Genomic DNA, 16675 nt, shown 5'->3' on the forward strand with positions numbered 1-16675 from the left:
CACACACGGGGGCACAACACTGCTGGGGGCACACAGACCACCCTGCAGGGACACACACGGGGGCACAACGCTGCTGGGGGCACACAGACCACCCTGCAGGGACACACACGGGGGCACAACGCTGCTGGGGGCACACAGACCACCCTGCAGGGACACACACGGGGGCACAACGCTGCTGGGGGCACACAGACCAGCCTGCAGGGACACACACGGGGGCACAACGCTGCTGGGGGCACACAGAACACCCTGAGGGGACACACATGGGGGCACAACGCTACTGGGGGCACACAGAACACCCTGCAGAGACACACATGAGGGGACACGATTCTGGGGGGCTGCTAAGGACACAGAGACCACTCTGCAGGGACACACACGGGGGCACAACGCTGCTGGGGGCACACAGACCACCCTGCGGGGACACACACGGGGGCACAACGCTGCTGGGGGCACACAGAACACCCTGAGGGGACACACACGGGGGCACATGCTGGGGGCACACAGACCACCCTGCGGGGACACACACGGGGGCACAACGCTGCTGGGGGCACACAGACCACCCTGCGGGGACACACACGGGGGCACAACACTGCTGGGGGCACACAGACCACCCTGCAGGGACACACACGGGGGCACATGCTGGGGGCACACAGACCAGCCTGCAGGGACACACACAGGGGCACAACACTGCTGGGGGCACACAGACCAGCCTGCGGGGACACACACGGGGGCACATGCTGGGGGCACACAGACCAGCCTGCAGGGACACACACGGGGGCACAACGCTGCTGGGGGCACACAGACCACCCTGCAGGGACACACACGGGGGCACAACGCTGCTGGGGGCACACAGACCAGCCTGCAGGGACACACACGGGGGCACAACGCTGCTGGGGGCACACAGACCAGCCTGCAGGGACACACACGGGGGCACAACGCTGCTGGGGGCACACAGACCACCCTGCAGGGACACACACGGGGGCACAACGCTGCTGGGGGCACACAGACCACCCTGCAGGGACACACACGGGGGCACAACGCTGCTGGGGGCACACAGACCAGCCTGCAGGGACACACACGGGGGCACAACGCTGCTGGGGGCACACAGACCACCCTGCAGGGACACACACGGGGGCACAACACTGCTGGGGGCACACAGACCAGCCTGCAGGGACACACACGGGGGCACAACGCTGCTGGGGGCACACAGACCAGCCTGCGGGGACACACACGGGGGGACAACGCTGCTGCGGGAACACAGAACACCCTGAGGGGACACACATGGGGGCACAACACTGCTGGGGGCACACAGAACACCCTGCAGAGACACACATGAGGGGACACGATTCTGGGGGGCTGCTAAGGACACAGAGACCACTCTGCAGGGACACACACGGGGGCACAACGCTGCTGGGGGCACACAGACCAGCCTGCAGGGACACACACGGGGGCACAACACTGCTGGGGGCACACAGAACCACCCTGCGGGGACACATGGGGGGACACAACTCTGGGGGGGCTGCTGGGGGCACACAGACACACACAGGGACACACCACTGCCACAGGGGCTGCAGCCACCACACACCTTCATAGTGACTGAAGCCCCAGAGTAAGATCATTGAATCACAGAATCCTTTTGGTTAGAAAAGCCCTTTAAGCTGAGTCCAAGCCCCCTCACTGCTGAGCCCACCACTCACCCATGGCCCTCAGCACCTCGGCTACACAGCTTTTAAATCTCTCTCCCTAGGGACAGGGACTCCAGCACCTCCCTGAGCACCCCGTGCCTTTGGCAGATCACTTTTTAACACATGTAGTATGTAACAATAAATGAGGAGTGATCCTGGCCAGAGGCTGCCCTTTGGAAACCAAGGATCTCCCACGGGGCTGGGAAGATCAGCTTTTGCCCACTGCAGGGCCAGTGCTACTGGGAAACACATTTTGCTGGCTGTGTGTACCCACAGTGGTGGCACAGGGTTGGTTACTGACAGCAAAATTCTCACTCACCATCAGGAACCTCCTGATAAACCAACACAACATCGGCGACCTGAAGAGACAGTTCATCTGACTGCTTGGCTGTGTAGGTTCTGATGATCTCTACCTGAGTCAAGGCTGTGGAAGAAATAAGCCAGGCTGAATTAAACACCTCACACAACAGCATCTTTTATCAGAGGCTGTGCAGTGTGCCCTGGCTGAGGGACCCTGCTCCTGCCACCCAGCACTTACTCGTCCTGTCCGTCTCCTGCCGCTCCCGGTCCCGTCCCAGCGCCGTGATCCATCGGGCTCTGTCGCTCCTGCAAACACCAACAGCACTCAGTTCACAAGTCCTGCTCTTGACAAGGGGCAGGAGCATCCCCCTGTTTTGCCTCTTTCTTACTAGGTAAAGAAAACAAACCCAAACCTCCTTTCTCCTGCTCTCAAACTCTGGCCAGAAGCTGGGACACTGCTTCCAGTAATGTCTCACCCTCAGAAACACTTCACCAGTTCCAGTGGGTTTCATCAGGCAAAAAGCCTATAAACATGGGATCTATTGGTCTTATGTACCTTTACTTTCCAAATACCACAGGGAACCTTCTCAACTCCTACCTCTGACTAATACTTAGTAGCACTACTCCTTTCCAGTGCATCCAAGGCACAAGGCAGCTCTAAGTGCAACACAGCTATTTTAATACACAATCCCAGCAGACTTCCTGGCAAGGACCATCTGCAACCTGCACTGCCAGTGGCAAAAAACCCCAAACAAGCAGGAATAAACCACACCAAACACAAGTTTCTGTGTGCTCTCAGTAGGACAAGCTAAGTGAGATCAGGCAGCGAAGGACAAAGCAAGCTCAACCCAAACCACTGCTAACAGCTGAGCTAGAGCAACTCAACCATTCTACCTTTGGGTTTTGGCAACTGAACAAGGTTCCCTAAACAAACACTTCAGTGAGACCAGATTCTGTCTCCTGTTTGTCGAGGGGCTTTGCTCTCAGCACAGATTAGAACACGAGGCAGCTGCAGGGTTCAGTGTTGCTATTCCTCCCTGCCCACAAAATATCTTTGCTGCTGTCTTTAGATAACTTTGGTTTTTAAGCATTGGGAAACATTTGCCTGCTGCTGAGACCTCTGATCCTGAGCTTCTGGGGATGAAGGGATCAGGAATGAGAGCTGTCATTCAGAGTGAAAACACACCCCACTGACCATCACAGCAATATTTGTGCTGCCTTTCTGGCATTTAATAAGAAACTCGTGATTTTTCAATCCCAACACGTGTTCTTCCTCAGCTGCTCATGCCCAACCCATACCTGGTACCCACTGATCTCATAGTGCAGCACTTGGTACTTCTGCCCCCAAAAGTAGGTGGTACTAAACTTGCTGTCTTTCAACCAACATAACAGAGCCCAGATACAATTTTGCATCAGCTTAATTAACTTTGTGCCTTTTCTATAAATACATGTTATTTAGGCTGGTATTTTCCTTCCCCTGTAACCACTCTCAACAGGGAAAGTACATCTCCTTTCAGACAGCTCAGAGAACAAAGGGGCTAATGCCAGACCGTCTCCTCATGTAAGGATTTCTGTCTTCAGCACCTGGGTGCACCACGTGTTCTGTGCCTCATTCACAGGGCAGCAGCCAGTGCTGGTACTGCTGTCCTTGGGAACCACCACATACCACACAAAGTGACAAAACATGAGCAAACTATGGTGGAAATCTTGGTGTCAGCAAAACCAGTTCAATTTTAGCTGTGCACAACTATTCCCTAAGCACCCCAGACTGGCCAATGTGGCCTTCCTAGTGCTCACTCCCTTCCCAGCCTCCCCAGAGTGCAGAGGCAGCGCGCTTCTCCTACACCCTTCCCATCCAGGACACAGACCATCCACAGAAACAGACCATTTTCCAGTGATATTTTCATATATCATTCCAGTGATGTAGTCCTTTGCAGAATCTTTCCCTCTGCCCAACAGTCTGCCAGGCTGCTATTCATATTGCAAATCAATAACCAATCTGCAGAACAAAATGTCTTTTCATTAAGAGCCCAGGCAACTAAAAATGTCCTGGGTGTTTCTCCCGATGGAAACGCCCTCCCAGGCGCGCCTGAATCATCTGCCTGCTTCACAACGAGACCTCTCCAAGACATCATTAATCATCTACAGTTGCTTTCAGGGTTATTCTAAACTTTGAAAGCAAACCTAAAACTGCCAATGTTTCCAGGCTGGGATCTGTCTGGAGCACTGTTTCACGTCTCTGCCCTGCCTCCAGCTTCCACTGCGACAGACAGAATCCTGCACTGTTGTGAGGGGCTGGTCGTGTGGCTGTTAATGGCACCACAGAGGGATGAGGGGACCCGACAGAACAAGAGCTTCTTGTTGCTCCTTTCTAAAGCAGAAGCTTTCTAAAGCACAAGCAGCCCATCCCAGGGAGGAGCAGCCGGCAGGGTAAGGGACGGCAGGGATCAGGGACAGGGCAGGCGTCAGGCAAGCCCTGCACTCGGGCTCCCTGTGGTTTGCAGGTCACTTACTGCGTCTCTGCTCCCAGGAGCATCTCCACCTTGTCTCCTGCGTGGTTGCTGAGGGCCGTGAGCCTGAAGAGGTGAGCGGCAGCGCTCTGGCGCGAGTACAGCGCAGCCGACGGGCCCTTCAGGGGAGAGGCTGCCGGCTCCTCGCTGGCGCAGGGCTGCACCTCCAGCTGCTCCCGCAGAGCGTAGTCCGTCACGTTGTAGCTCTCCTCGCTGCACGGCAAACAGGGGAAGAGAAAACCACACCAGTCTGATGTTTCATCCTCCACTAGGTACAGCTGGCAGCAAACTCGGTCATGGAATCCACTTTTAACTGCACACAACAGCACAACTCCTCTGACACCTCACATCCTCTCCACTGCTCCTGAGCTGTCCCTGAAGCTGTCAACTCCCCAAGCTACAAAGCTGTTTTTAAGCCCTGTGCAATTTCACTCAGTAACACAGGCAAGTGACTTTGGCCTTTCAGAGAGCACCTTGTAAAGAAACATCCCAGCTGTGTGTCACAGGAGTAGAGATCGCTGCTCTCCTCTGCTCTGGAACCTCCCAAAAGCAACCAGACAGGACTCTAAGAAATCCTGTGTTAGCAGCTCTGCCGCCCCTATGGTTGCAATGCAGGTGGAGAGGTGGACAAAACATCAGCCCTGGCAAATCAGAGCAACGTGGAAGTGCTGCTCGTTCTGACCACAGGAGGGCCGGAATGAGAACACACTCCCTGCCCCCAGCAGCAGCTTCTCCTCTCTGGCTGGAGAATCACTTCAGCTCATCGGGATGATCTTGCCAGGTGAGCACATGGCAAAGCTGGCAGCAGCAGCTCTGGGCACAACAGGCTGGCCCCAGGACAGTGCTGCTGGGACACAGCCCCGTGCTTCAGTCCCCTGTGAGGCATCTAAGGCCATGCTTCAGCACTCCAGTCACCTTCAGCAGCATCTGCCAGCTGAGGAGCCTGCAACCTCTGTCTCTATCTATAGTGTGGTTGAAGAAACAGTTAAAAGAATGTATCTCACTTTTCATGGCAGCAGTCAGTCAGGAGAGAAGCCACCTGAGAAGGCCCCTCTGTTCCTGTGGGTTGTGTCCCAGGAGGAACCACAGACTACAACACCCACAGACCCATCCCCACATCACCACCTGAGCCCAGGCAGAGCCCAGGCGTGGTCTAATAAACACCCCAGTAGTTAGTTCATGGTCTTCACAGCTCTCACTTTTAATCCTCCAGAAAAAGAATTGCTAAAACACAACCAAGCAACATTGTGACTCATTATGACACTGTTTTCATGACTCAAACCCCAAGTTATTGGTGACTTCTGTGACTCACATGGCACTGGAAGGACGTTTCTATTCCTCCAGTGACGAGGGGTTTATGGATCATACTGCACTGGTGGGGTTTGGTGGATTAACAGTCTCCACTAGTGCATTTACTGTCAAAACAAAGTTCCTGTCTCAGCCAGGAAGGGTTTGGTTTTACTTTTGTTCTGAGTTACACATGTGAAATGGGCTTTTTACAGCACAGTTTTGTACATTCTCAAGCGATCAGCACAGAAGATGATCCTAATGGAACTAACCCTCCTCACAAGTATTTTCCTCTCATCTTTTGTTGGGGATTTTGGGGCTCTACAAAGGAAGCTCAGTAAGATTTACTCCATGGGAGGGCTGAACCAGAAGATGAACATTTTTCTTCCCTGTTTCTTTTCCTCTCCAAGTCTCAGAATGACTCCAACAATTTCCCTGCATCTGCTAGTGGTTTCCACTCTGAGGGCTGGAACCACAGTTCCCTACTCAGGTACCACTGACAGAGACACAACCATAACACAACCTCAGGCAAGAACTTAACGTGGCTTTAAAAGCTCCTCACACAGTTTTGAGCAACCAAGCATCTGATCAGACTCTTGTTTCCTTGCTCCTTAGAGGAAAAACAAGTCTCATAGGGAACAAGATGGACACAGTAAACTCTTCCAGAGCTCTGTGAAAGTGATCAGTGCTATTAATTCTGGAGTTCTGAACTCTGCAGAGTCAACACCGGGCCAGGAGTGAGCTGCTGCCTGCTGCACTTGGAAGGTTCTACCTACATGGTGAAGGGAGAGCTGAGGATGAGCTTTGGGGTGAAGATTCCATAGCAGGACTGGAGCACTGAGTCACCAGTATTTTTAGCACAGCAGCCAGGAGGGATTTTTTTTGGTGTGCAATGTTAAGAATCTTCTGAAAGGCGAGTGCTCAAGTGAAAACATAAACACTCAAACTCAACTAGCAACAAGTGTTTGTGCCTGCTGCTGGGGCTGCAGGCAGGCAGCAGAACAGCTCATCAAACTCAACTAGCAACAAGTGTTTGTGCCCACTGCTGGGGCTCCAGGCAGCAAAACAGCTCACCAAGGACTCAGGGCTTGTCCACCAGCCCCTTCCCTGGGGCAGAGCTCGTGCTCCCTGCTCAGCATGGCCAGGGGGCTCTGGAGGGAGGTCCTGCCCAACAGCACCCATTGTTTAGGGGTACAGGGGGAGCAGCTATGTGGTAACAAGGAATGCTCTTTAGTTCTGGCTTCTGGGCCCATTTAGGGCATTTCAGTTCCAATAGCTGGGAGCTGTTCTAAATCAAAAGCCCCAGTTTGGATAGGATACGCTGCTATACAAATCTGTGTTAGAATCTGGACAACAAGCCATCACATAGGAAACCGATAAACAGTCCAACAACACAGAGAATGGATTCTTCCCTCTTCCCCAACTCAGACAGTCACTTAGTTACTGACAAGACTATGTGAACAGTGGGCCCAGGAGAAAAGAAAGGCACTGCTCAGAGAAGCGTGGGACTGCGATGTGCTGCCAGGGGTTTAACAAGGGACTTCCACAGGAACATTTCTGCATCGTCTCTCATAAACACTGGATCTCAGCAACACCATCGCATCACTAAGCCAGGGAGACATCTATTCCCTTTCCTTCCCATCTTTATTTAAAAAAACCTTCCCTTAAACACTTTTACCCCTCTCCATTTAGCTCTCTCTTTGACTGAATGTTAGCTTTCTCTTCCCAGATTTTTTATTATACCTCGTTCCTCAAAATCCATTGAACATTGAACAAAATCCATTGAACATTGAATCCATTGGGTTTGGAGTTTCACAGAAGAGTGGCTCTTAAAAAGAGCTGTTTTTTTGTTTCACTGCCCAGCACATATGCAAAAAAAATGCTCTTCAAAACAGTTTTTAGCCTCAGGAATAAGGTTTATCTGTCAGGTATTACCTGAGAGCAACAGTAGCAGATGTAAATTCCATTCCATTCCATTCCATTCCATTCCATTCCATTCCATTCCATTCCATCCCATCCCATCCCATCCCATCCCATCCCATCCCATCCCTCTAAACCTCCCCTCAAATCTAGTGATAAAAAATGTAAGTGGAGCCTGCAGGACATTGTACCCCAGACACTATTCTTAGAGAATGGGAAACATGGAGAGGAATGAAAGTTCTGACTTCCTGCCTCCACAGCATCTGCCCTTGCTCAGGCATCAGGGGTGAGCTTTGGTTTTGTTGGACAACTGGGAATTTCAGTTGCATTTGCCCAACATAAATCCCATTGAACAAGTGGTGACCTTTAATTTCTGAACTCAGCCCCATGGAGCAGTGTTAGAAACTCAAGTGACTCCTGCATTCACATCCCCTCAAGTACATTCAACAGCTTTACAAATATCCACTGTACTTAAAACATATTTAGGTCGTATCTCCTCCTCATGCTGCAGAGGGAACAGATCCACCTACTTCTCTGTGAGTCTCCTTCACTCTTCCAAACAAGCAAGCAGCTAGCAAATTTGTAGGCTGGCTGTGGGTGCCACCAAGCTCTGCTCCCCAGGAGCTGAGCACAAAGGCAATTGTATTTCAGTGAAGCTCTTACCTCTTCTTCTTGGTGATGATGAGGACGTCATTAAAGAGGAAGAAGTACACCTGCTGCTTAGAAGTCCTTTTGGAAAAGAGCCCCATGTCTTCTACATAGGCTGTTAATTCGCCCCTTTTCACCAACCACCGAGAAGAGGAGACCAGTGGAAACGGCTACAAAGCAAGAAGACAACAGTGAGACTGCATGTCCTGGTCACACAGAGAACAGATCATCGCTGAAGCTGTACCGTGACAGAGGCCAAAGGGCTGCTGGCAGCTGCCCCAGTGACCATGAACCTCAGTCCTGATCTCACCCACTGCCACTGGCCCCAAACCGAGCAGAGCTGGTGCGTGGGAACATCTCTTTGTGGCCTGTGCTCACCGATATTTGCACCCAGACCTGCTGCAGTAAATGGTGCTGACTGCTACATTTTAAGCAGCTTATAGACTGTTCTTCATTCGCAAGCAAAAGAACCAAACCTTTATTCCCGTTTCCACAGAACTGGCTCTTCTGCTTATCAGCCTCCCTGAGTTTCCTTGCTGTTGTGTGAGGCCATGATCAGCCCTGCATGACTTCACTAATGTGATATCTGCCTTCTTCCCCCTCCTTTGAAGCACCTTTCACATGCTCATACAGAAACATGCCTTCATTCAGTTTGTCAGCTGTCCTCATTCTGCTTGGGTGCGTTTTGTATCTTCTCACCGCTTCAGCTGCCCTTCACCCAGCTAACTTCCACTTGTCAAGACCTGCCCCAAGCACTACATCAAAACCAAACCATGGTGCTTTGACTGTCATCTTGCTGTTGAAGGACAAACTACCGATTCCTTAACTTTACATGCAGCTGCCTGCTTGTTTTCGGACTCTGAGGTGTGATTTCACAGTGGCTCTGAAACGGCACATGGCAAAAAGGCTTTTTCCAGCCATGCTTTTTCTGCAAGTCACTCCTGATTAATCCCAACATGCTGCAGTTACCTGCTACAATTCCCAGGGGTTTTGCATTCACACTACCAAGGTACTATTGACATATTGAATCTGGATGAAGTTCCAGGTGACACTGCAGGACTGTGACCCCTCAGCCCCCAACAGCTCCCTGCGGTGTCATGAAACTGGAAGGCTTTGGGTGGGATGGTCCTTGAATGCAGAAGTCAAACCACCCAGCTTCATGAACAGAAAAGCACCTTTGCAATAAAAAAAACCCACCACAAAGATGAAAAATGTAAGAACTTCTGAACCTTAAATAAAAATGAAATTCCCCAGGTTAGCCAGGTACAAGAGTGACATCACATCTGAGCAGCTTCTCCTGCACCCCCATGGAATAGTCTCCTTTTACATCCAATAAAATAAACAAAGATCCCAAGAGACTCTGAGGCTGAGCAAGAACAGAAGTAGCTTGCCTAATTTATAAAGGTTATAATCCAGAATTGCAGCATCACCACCATTGTTTTGCAGAGAAAAAGTACTTTAAAATCTTTTATTTGAGGACAAACTAAAACTTCATCTGTACAAGTGAGTTCATCACCTTTTCCTTATTGACTGTATTCCAGAGGCAGCTTGTTTTTACTTTTAATATTAATTTCTCCTTAATTGCCCAGAGTACATCATGTGTACCATCTCCTTTCTCTATAAAACAAGCTGTCAGAACTTAAAAATGTCCTGAAAAGCAGCCAGAGCAGCCTCTTGCAGGCCAGCTGGCGAGCTCCCAAACCACAAGGGCCAAACCACTAAATGGTTGTATTTAAGATGCACACAGGAAAAAAACTCTCCTAAAAAAACCAAAACACACAAGGTTGCTGTTTCTTCCCCAAAGCCAGTGAGCACTGTGTGTTACAGCACATGGGGAACAACTGCCCAGGGCCTCTGGATGCTGTGGTGTGGATCAGGGCAGGACGGCGGCTCCGTGCTCACATAGGGCAAGAGGGTGCTGGTGTCCCCTAAAGACTGGGAAGGACAGACCTGAGGTGATCCCAAGGACAGTGAGCCAGAAGACAACACACTTTTCTTCCCCACAAACCTTCCCTGAAGCAGCAACTAGACCCATGGTTAAACCAGCAAGAGCTGTGGGACCTCAGGGTGGTCACCAGCAAACGGCCATTGAGGTCTGGGAGTTTTCATCCCCTTAGGACTGGCCGTGATGGATACACCCCATCCCATCACCAGCCCAGCTGCTTGCTGGGCTGCAAGAACAGCACTCAGAGAGCGAGGTGAGCCCACCACAATTCCCCTCACATTCCCACAGGAGCTGCCCACAGCCACCCCAAAAGCTGCTGACAGACACACCGTGCCCGACAGCGGCCCCGGGAGCAGACACCCCCTTCCCAGGGACAAGGGTGAGCCTGTAAACCACAGACACACTGAAGCACTGCTGGGTGCTGCTCTAGCCTGTCAAACAATGCACAAGGCCACAGAGCAGACTGGCCCAAGGACTTCTGACTATCCAAAACTACTTGAGACTATCCAAAGACTTGAGAGCATTACCACCATTGTCAGCAAGTGCTGGGATGTCACTTGTTAAGGAGTGTTTTATTCACTGCTGTTGTTATGAGTAAATCTTATTGCTGTTTTGTAGTCAAAGACTGAAAACAAAAATACTTCAAACAAGTGGACACCCATCTATTTGCAGACAGCATTTCCTCAGAGACTGACCAAGGCCCTTTAAAGAACTGCATTTTTAAAACCACGAGCCTCTACTGATTACGTAGGATAATGAGCTCATCCTCTCACACAGGACACTCATCGTGTCATGGCAGGAGACAGTACTCACAGAAATGGGATTTTAACACACACTGACCAGTTAAAAAGTAAATGTACTTGAAGGAGCATCTTGGAAGCACAATAAAGTCCCTTCTGACTGGGACAGGGTCTGTTGCTTTTTCCTACTGTAGCAGCAGTCAGCCTCTCTCCTAACAGCAAAATCTTCACAGCAACCTCATCTTACAGCAAGGAATACTTCATTCAACACGTACTAAAAGCCCCTTTGCTGTAACACAAACCCTTCCACTTAAAATGAAAACGCTTGACCAAAGTTTAGGGTTTTTCTCCTACTGTAACAGATCATTTCTTTGCAAGGACTAATGTGGTATGAAGATACCACTGGAGTTCCACTGGTCACTGCATCAATTACAAGTACTAGCTTACTGTAAAGAAACACACCATAAGTTCAGCTGCAGTGAGGGATCCAAGCAAAACCTCAGAAGTGCCTAGAGATCACAGGAAAGAGTCACTGTACCATGACTGCAAGGGACTAACACCCCAATGGAGACAGGGTTTGCTCCACAAAGGTGAGGGATCCAAGCAAAACCTCAGAAGTGCCTAGAGATCACAGGAAAGAGTCACTGTACCATGACTGCAAGGGACTAACACCCCAATGGAGACAGGGTTTGCTCCACAAAGGCAAACCCAGAGTCTGGACAGACCTCACTCTGCAGCAATTCATGCTCGTTTAGTCTTTTAAAAAATGAATATCCCAACAGCCTCTTTCTCTGCAATGCCTCAGTTGGAAGGTTAATCCTCTTGGGTTAAGCAACAGCCCAGTTACTCTCTGAGTTTCCCGGGCTTGAGCTACCCCAGACCATGAACTTGCCTACACTATTTTACTTCGTTTGGCAATGAACAATGTCAAAACTTCACACATTGACAAAGCTGTTACATGATTTATGCTTCAGAGACATCACCATACCTTGATTTTAAATTCCAGCTGTGAGTTGATGGTGTACATCATCTCTGTCCTCTCCATCTTCCGAGCACCTTCGTTGCATAGGCGCACCAGCTAGAAACGAGACATTTCTTTCACAGGTTTAATGAGCTTGAGACTCGTACTATAAACTTTTATTCCTTTATAAAACGCATTTCTGGGGAGGCATAATGTTTATAAAGGACCTGAGGTTTTCATACTGTGTCACAGACATGATGTTTTCAAGCGCAGACTGAATGTCTCCTCAAGTGACCAGCTCTGCTGTGAGGCTGGACTCCTGTGCTCCTGAGATCCCACTCCTCAACCTGGACCATCCTACAATACTGTGACAGCTATTTCTCCCTCAGTGGAGTAAATTCAGCCCAAAGAGCCGACTAAGAAGGGTTATAGCTCCCTGACCCAAGTTCCTGATCAGCTCCAAAACAACACATCAGTGTGACACATGGCCAATGTCTGCCACGTGCACCAACTACTCCTTGAGGAGTGTCCCAAGGCAAATGTCTCAGCACCATCCTGTCCAACTACAGCAACAGTATCCCAGAAAAACCTTCACTGCAGTTGACTTTCACAATGTAATTTTAAAGCAGCTTTGCTGAAGCCTGCACATGGGGCTGGGGAGCACATAATTTACAGCTCTTACGCTTCAGTGCTCTTCCTATTTGCATTATTTATGCATTGAAAACATCAATTTTCCCCTTAAAGCAGACGAGAATGCTCGAGGCCCAAGGTAAAGTCCAGCCCCAGTGCAAAGAGAAAGATATTTTGTTCTAAAGAGGAACCCCCAGCACTTGGCATGTCACAGCAGTCCATGATGCACTACAGCTTCTGAAGTTCTGAGATCCTGGAGGCTGAAAACAGCCAGTCCTTAGAACACTGTGCTATGAAAAGAAAACCTAAGGATCTCTTTTAAAGAGTTGTCCATTTCCAGATTCTAAATTTATTAAACAGATGGCCTGGCATTGCCCATCAATCTAAACAAAAAGGTTATCTGACTGCTCAGGTTCAAATGGAAGGAACCAGAATCTATTGCCCAAGGAAATGCACAATCTGGACTTGTGCTCTGCCTCCACCAGTGATTCCTGGCAAAAAACATGACTACACAAGAAAGGAACAACTTTGAACATCTGACAGAAGGTGATCTGGTTATCTCACAATGAAAGCAGAAAGAATGCTGAAGTCTGCTTAGAAGACTCAGACTTTCTTTATTGTCAGGAGAGTGTTTTGACTTTTTCTGTGTGGTTCACCAGACAATTGTTGGAATGACAGGCAGCCAACAGAATAAATGTATCCAGCTACACAATGAAACAGGCAAACAAAATGAGTAATAAACACGAGGAGTCATCCTCAAGTGATTAATAAGAACCAGAAGCAGCCACTTCTCCCAGTGACAAAAGCATGTAGTGCAATTTAGTAAGGAAAACAGTCAAAGCAGAGAGAAAGCTGCATCCAGATGAAAGGCTGAAGCCCATACCTTGCTCACTTCCTTCAGAGCTCGCTTGCAGTTCTCGTATTTTGATGAATCCTTAGGGGTTTTCTGACAAATGGTCTGAAATACAACGCTGGTTACTCCAGAGGATAAAGAAACACAGACTGCAATAAACACAGGACTGTACACACATGCTAACTGAAATCCAAGAGGTGAAGTCCCAGCTGTGACTAGGATAACTCAGGGACTGCCGGATCACTTCCTCCCAGTGCTCTGTCGCCCCCAGGAACCCCTCCCTGAAAGCTCTCTGCAGCAAAGTCCTGTTCTCCACCCCCTGGCCAACCTCTATCACAGCACCATGGTGAAGAGGTGGGTCCTACCCTTCCCTCTCTTCACTAGCTTTCTGCAAAGCACAGGAACAGCCGATGGCAGCTGCACGTAACCCAACTGCAGCCCTATGGAACCAGGATCTCCCTGACTCACAGCCTGCAGCTTTTCCTGCAAGTGGAAATGCCCATTTATGCACAGCTCTGCTTGGCAATAAGGAAGCTGCATCACATTACTCTGACCTCTTAGTGGAAGGTACTTCGAAAGTATTAACAGCAAAGGCTCTTATGGCTCCGCTGTTACATGCACATGGAAGAATACACACAACAGTATTTACTTTTCAAAAAGCTCATGGAAGGGAAGGCAGCTACAGCCCCTAAACAGAGGGAGAGCTGCAAAGTGAGGAGAAGTAAATCCCACCTATGGCTTACAGACAGCAGCTATACCTATTGACAGAGTTAGAGGGGAAGATGAAACAGGCATTGTGAATCCATGACAGACCAGCTAAAGCACTTTTTCAATCGAGAAATGAAAACACAGTAAGATATTTTACACTAGATTAGTCTGGTTTAATTATGTCCCCTCTCCTGTGAATGCAGTTGGAGCCATATTTCTGGTATCAAAGCCTGAAAAACCCAATTCACTTGGAAGTCTCAATGTAAGGTTTACATAACCATCCCCAAGAAAAATGAAACTGAAAGAGTGGAAAACAAACACTTTGTTTGTTTGTTTAGATTCTTTCAACTGAAGAGAAAGAGGAGACAAACAAAAGCAAAAAAGTACCAAGAAGAGGAAGACACACATAGTAACACACCAAAGTAAGGCTGGATTACTGCTCCATTTTTAACCTGGGAATGCGCTCCACAGAAGCGAGCATGCCACGCCTGGGAATGAACTAGCCAGGCAATCCAGTCAATAGTCAAGCAGTGCACATTTGGAGTCCTGTTTCTGGATCCAACCAAGCCAGAGTCTGAGCCTCGATTTTAATCTGCACTGCTGCTGGTGGTCCTGCTCATAAACTGAGTTATGGCATCTTAACTGAAACACCTCAAATCTCAGTGTGACTTTTGCCTCACAAATCCTCACGTGCATCGCTTCACCCTTCCCAAGTGCCTGGTGACCTGCACAGGGACACATCCATGTTCAGGAATGGCTGCTCTGGCCTCCAGATGGAGGTTACACCATCACCCTCTCAGCTGAGTGTCTCAACGACCCTGTTCCTGAAGGTGTGTGCTGCAAAAGGACCCTTACTCACCCCATAAGACAGGAAGGCTTGGGTTCTAAGCTGCAGGGTTTCATATTCATCCTAACACCATGCATGATTTTAGTGCTATGTTCCTCCCTGGTTTTAGAATCATTTGACCCTTTGCTGTACAATTCTTTTTCTGTGAGAATGTCTAAATGTTTAATTTTTGAGTGGGAGTTGAGTAGCAGGAGGCACTGCTCACAGTGAGCAAACACACTACAGTGCTTCATCCACAGACCACTACCTACAGCCCTGTGCCTGGGGTAAGAGAGAAGAGACCGGAATAAACCAGAAACTGAACATAGAAGGATGGGAGCACCAAGGAAACAGGGAAAAGCAACTGTCCTCACATCCATCAGCAAGGGAAGACGAGTCACCCTCTGCATGGGAAGAATGAGGAAAGAGATCATGGGTAAGTTCCGGCAGTCTTCATGGGCCTCGATCCGTGAGAGCACCTCTTTAAATGCTGGATTTGTGGCTCTGAGGGGACAAAGAGGGACAGAAATAAATGGCATATTTTACCATAGAATTGTGAAAGCTGCTAGATGGTAAATACATCATGATCTTATGAACAGGAAAGTGTGATTTGAAGCAGGTCCATCAACTTAGCCTTCAACTTTGTTTACTCCGATATGCAGGATCAGTACTGGCATTTGGAGGCCCCAAGTTCTCCCCCAGCACAAGCACTAAGTGAGTGCAGACAGAGCCACATGGCACGTGCAGGGACCCCACTGCCTCAGAACCATACGGATGAGTGCAGGGGCTGCCAGACACAGCCACACACAGAGCTGGGGGACGCAGCCAGGCCTCTGCTCTCAGGAACCTGCACAGCAAAGGAAAGCTGAGCATGCCTGTGCATGCTTAGTCAGAAGCCCCAGGTACCACAGCCTGCTACTCCCTCCTACTGTGATTTTGCAATCCTATTTTGAGATGGGTTCTTACAGTAGTTTCTGCAGTGTCCGCTGCTGATAGACCTCATTGGTGCAGTACTTGACATATGGGTCAAAGGTTGAGGAGGTATGCTTCTCAACTATGTCACTGATGTCGTCAATGAAGATGTTGTTCTGATGTCTTGCTTCAAGTTCTTTAAAGAACCTGTGTGCAAACAAAATAAATCACTCATCTTAAAAAAAAACATGAAACTCTCACAGCAGCTCACACTTCACCTGACCCCACCCCTGGCTTCTGTGAACTCAGGACAACTTGAAGAGTTTGTGGCTTTGTCAGAGCAGGAAGGGATATCTTCACCCCACACAAGTGCAGGGGTGGTGGTGTCACCTGGCAGAGCTCAGTGGGAGCAAGGCTGGCAGAGTTCCTGCCCATTCTCCAGCTGCCAAATCCCAAACTGCACTGGTTCGACTCGAATTTCCAGTAACAGGGTTGGAAAAGAAACAGAACAGCTTCAAGCATCAATGCATTTCCTCTTGCAATAAAGGAAGGGTAACACCAGAAATGCTCCATGAAGTAAAGTTATATGTGAACTGCTGAATAAACAAAGTTAGAGCAGGCTGCTAAGGTGCTCACATGCCACACACTTCAGCCCACCAGTGAAACCAAACATGGGGTGGGAACAGGGCAAATGGGAACAGAAACCTGAGCTTTTTCCCTTAAACATGCTTATTCTAAGAACTTCCCTATTGT

At 49.4% G+C, this 16675-nt stretch overlaps 1 protein-coding gene across 1 annotated transcript in view; it reads right to left on the reverse strand.

The window, feature by feature from the left end:
- Positions 1–16675, reverse strand: part of ARHGEF26 (Rho guanine nucleotide exchange factor 26) — a 41111-nt gene that overhangs the window by 3497 nt on the left and 20939 nt on the right. The window contains exons 7-14 of the mRNA XM_062006213.1: positions 15977–16129; positions 15385–15514; positions 13507–13581; positions 12021–12110; positions 8363–8517; positions 4496–4705; positions 2221–2288; positions 2002–2106 (exon numbers count right to left, since the gene is read on the reverse strand). Coding sequence (XP_061862197.1) covers positions 2002–2106; positions 2221–2288; positions 4496–4705; positions 8363–8517; positions 12021–12110; positions 13507–13581; positions 15385–15514; positions 15977–16129 — 986 coding nt within the window. The remainder of the gene's footprint in view (positions 1–2001; positions 2107–2220; positions 2289–4495; positions 4706–8362; positions 8518–12020; positions 12111–13506; positions 13582–15384; positions 15515–15976; positions 16130–16675) is intronic.

This window comes from Colius striatus, chromosome 12 (assembly GCF_028858725.1).
Source record: "Colius striatus isolate bColStr4 chromosome 12, bColStr4.1.hap1, whole genome shotgun sequence".
In the NCBI taxonomy this organism is placed as follows: Eukaryota; Metazoa; Chordata; class Aves; order Coliiformes; family Coliidae; genus Colius; species Colius striatus.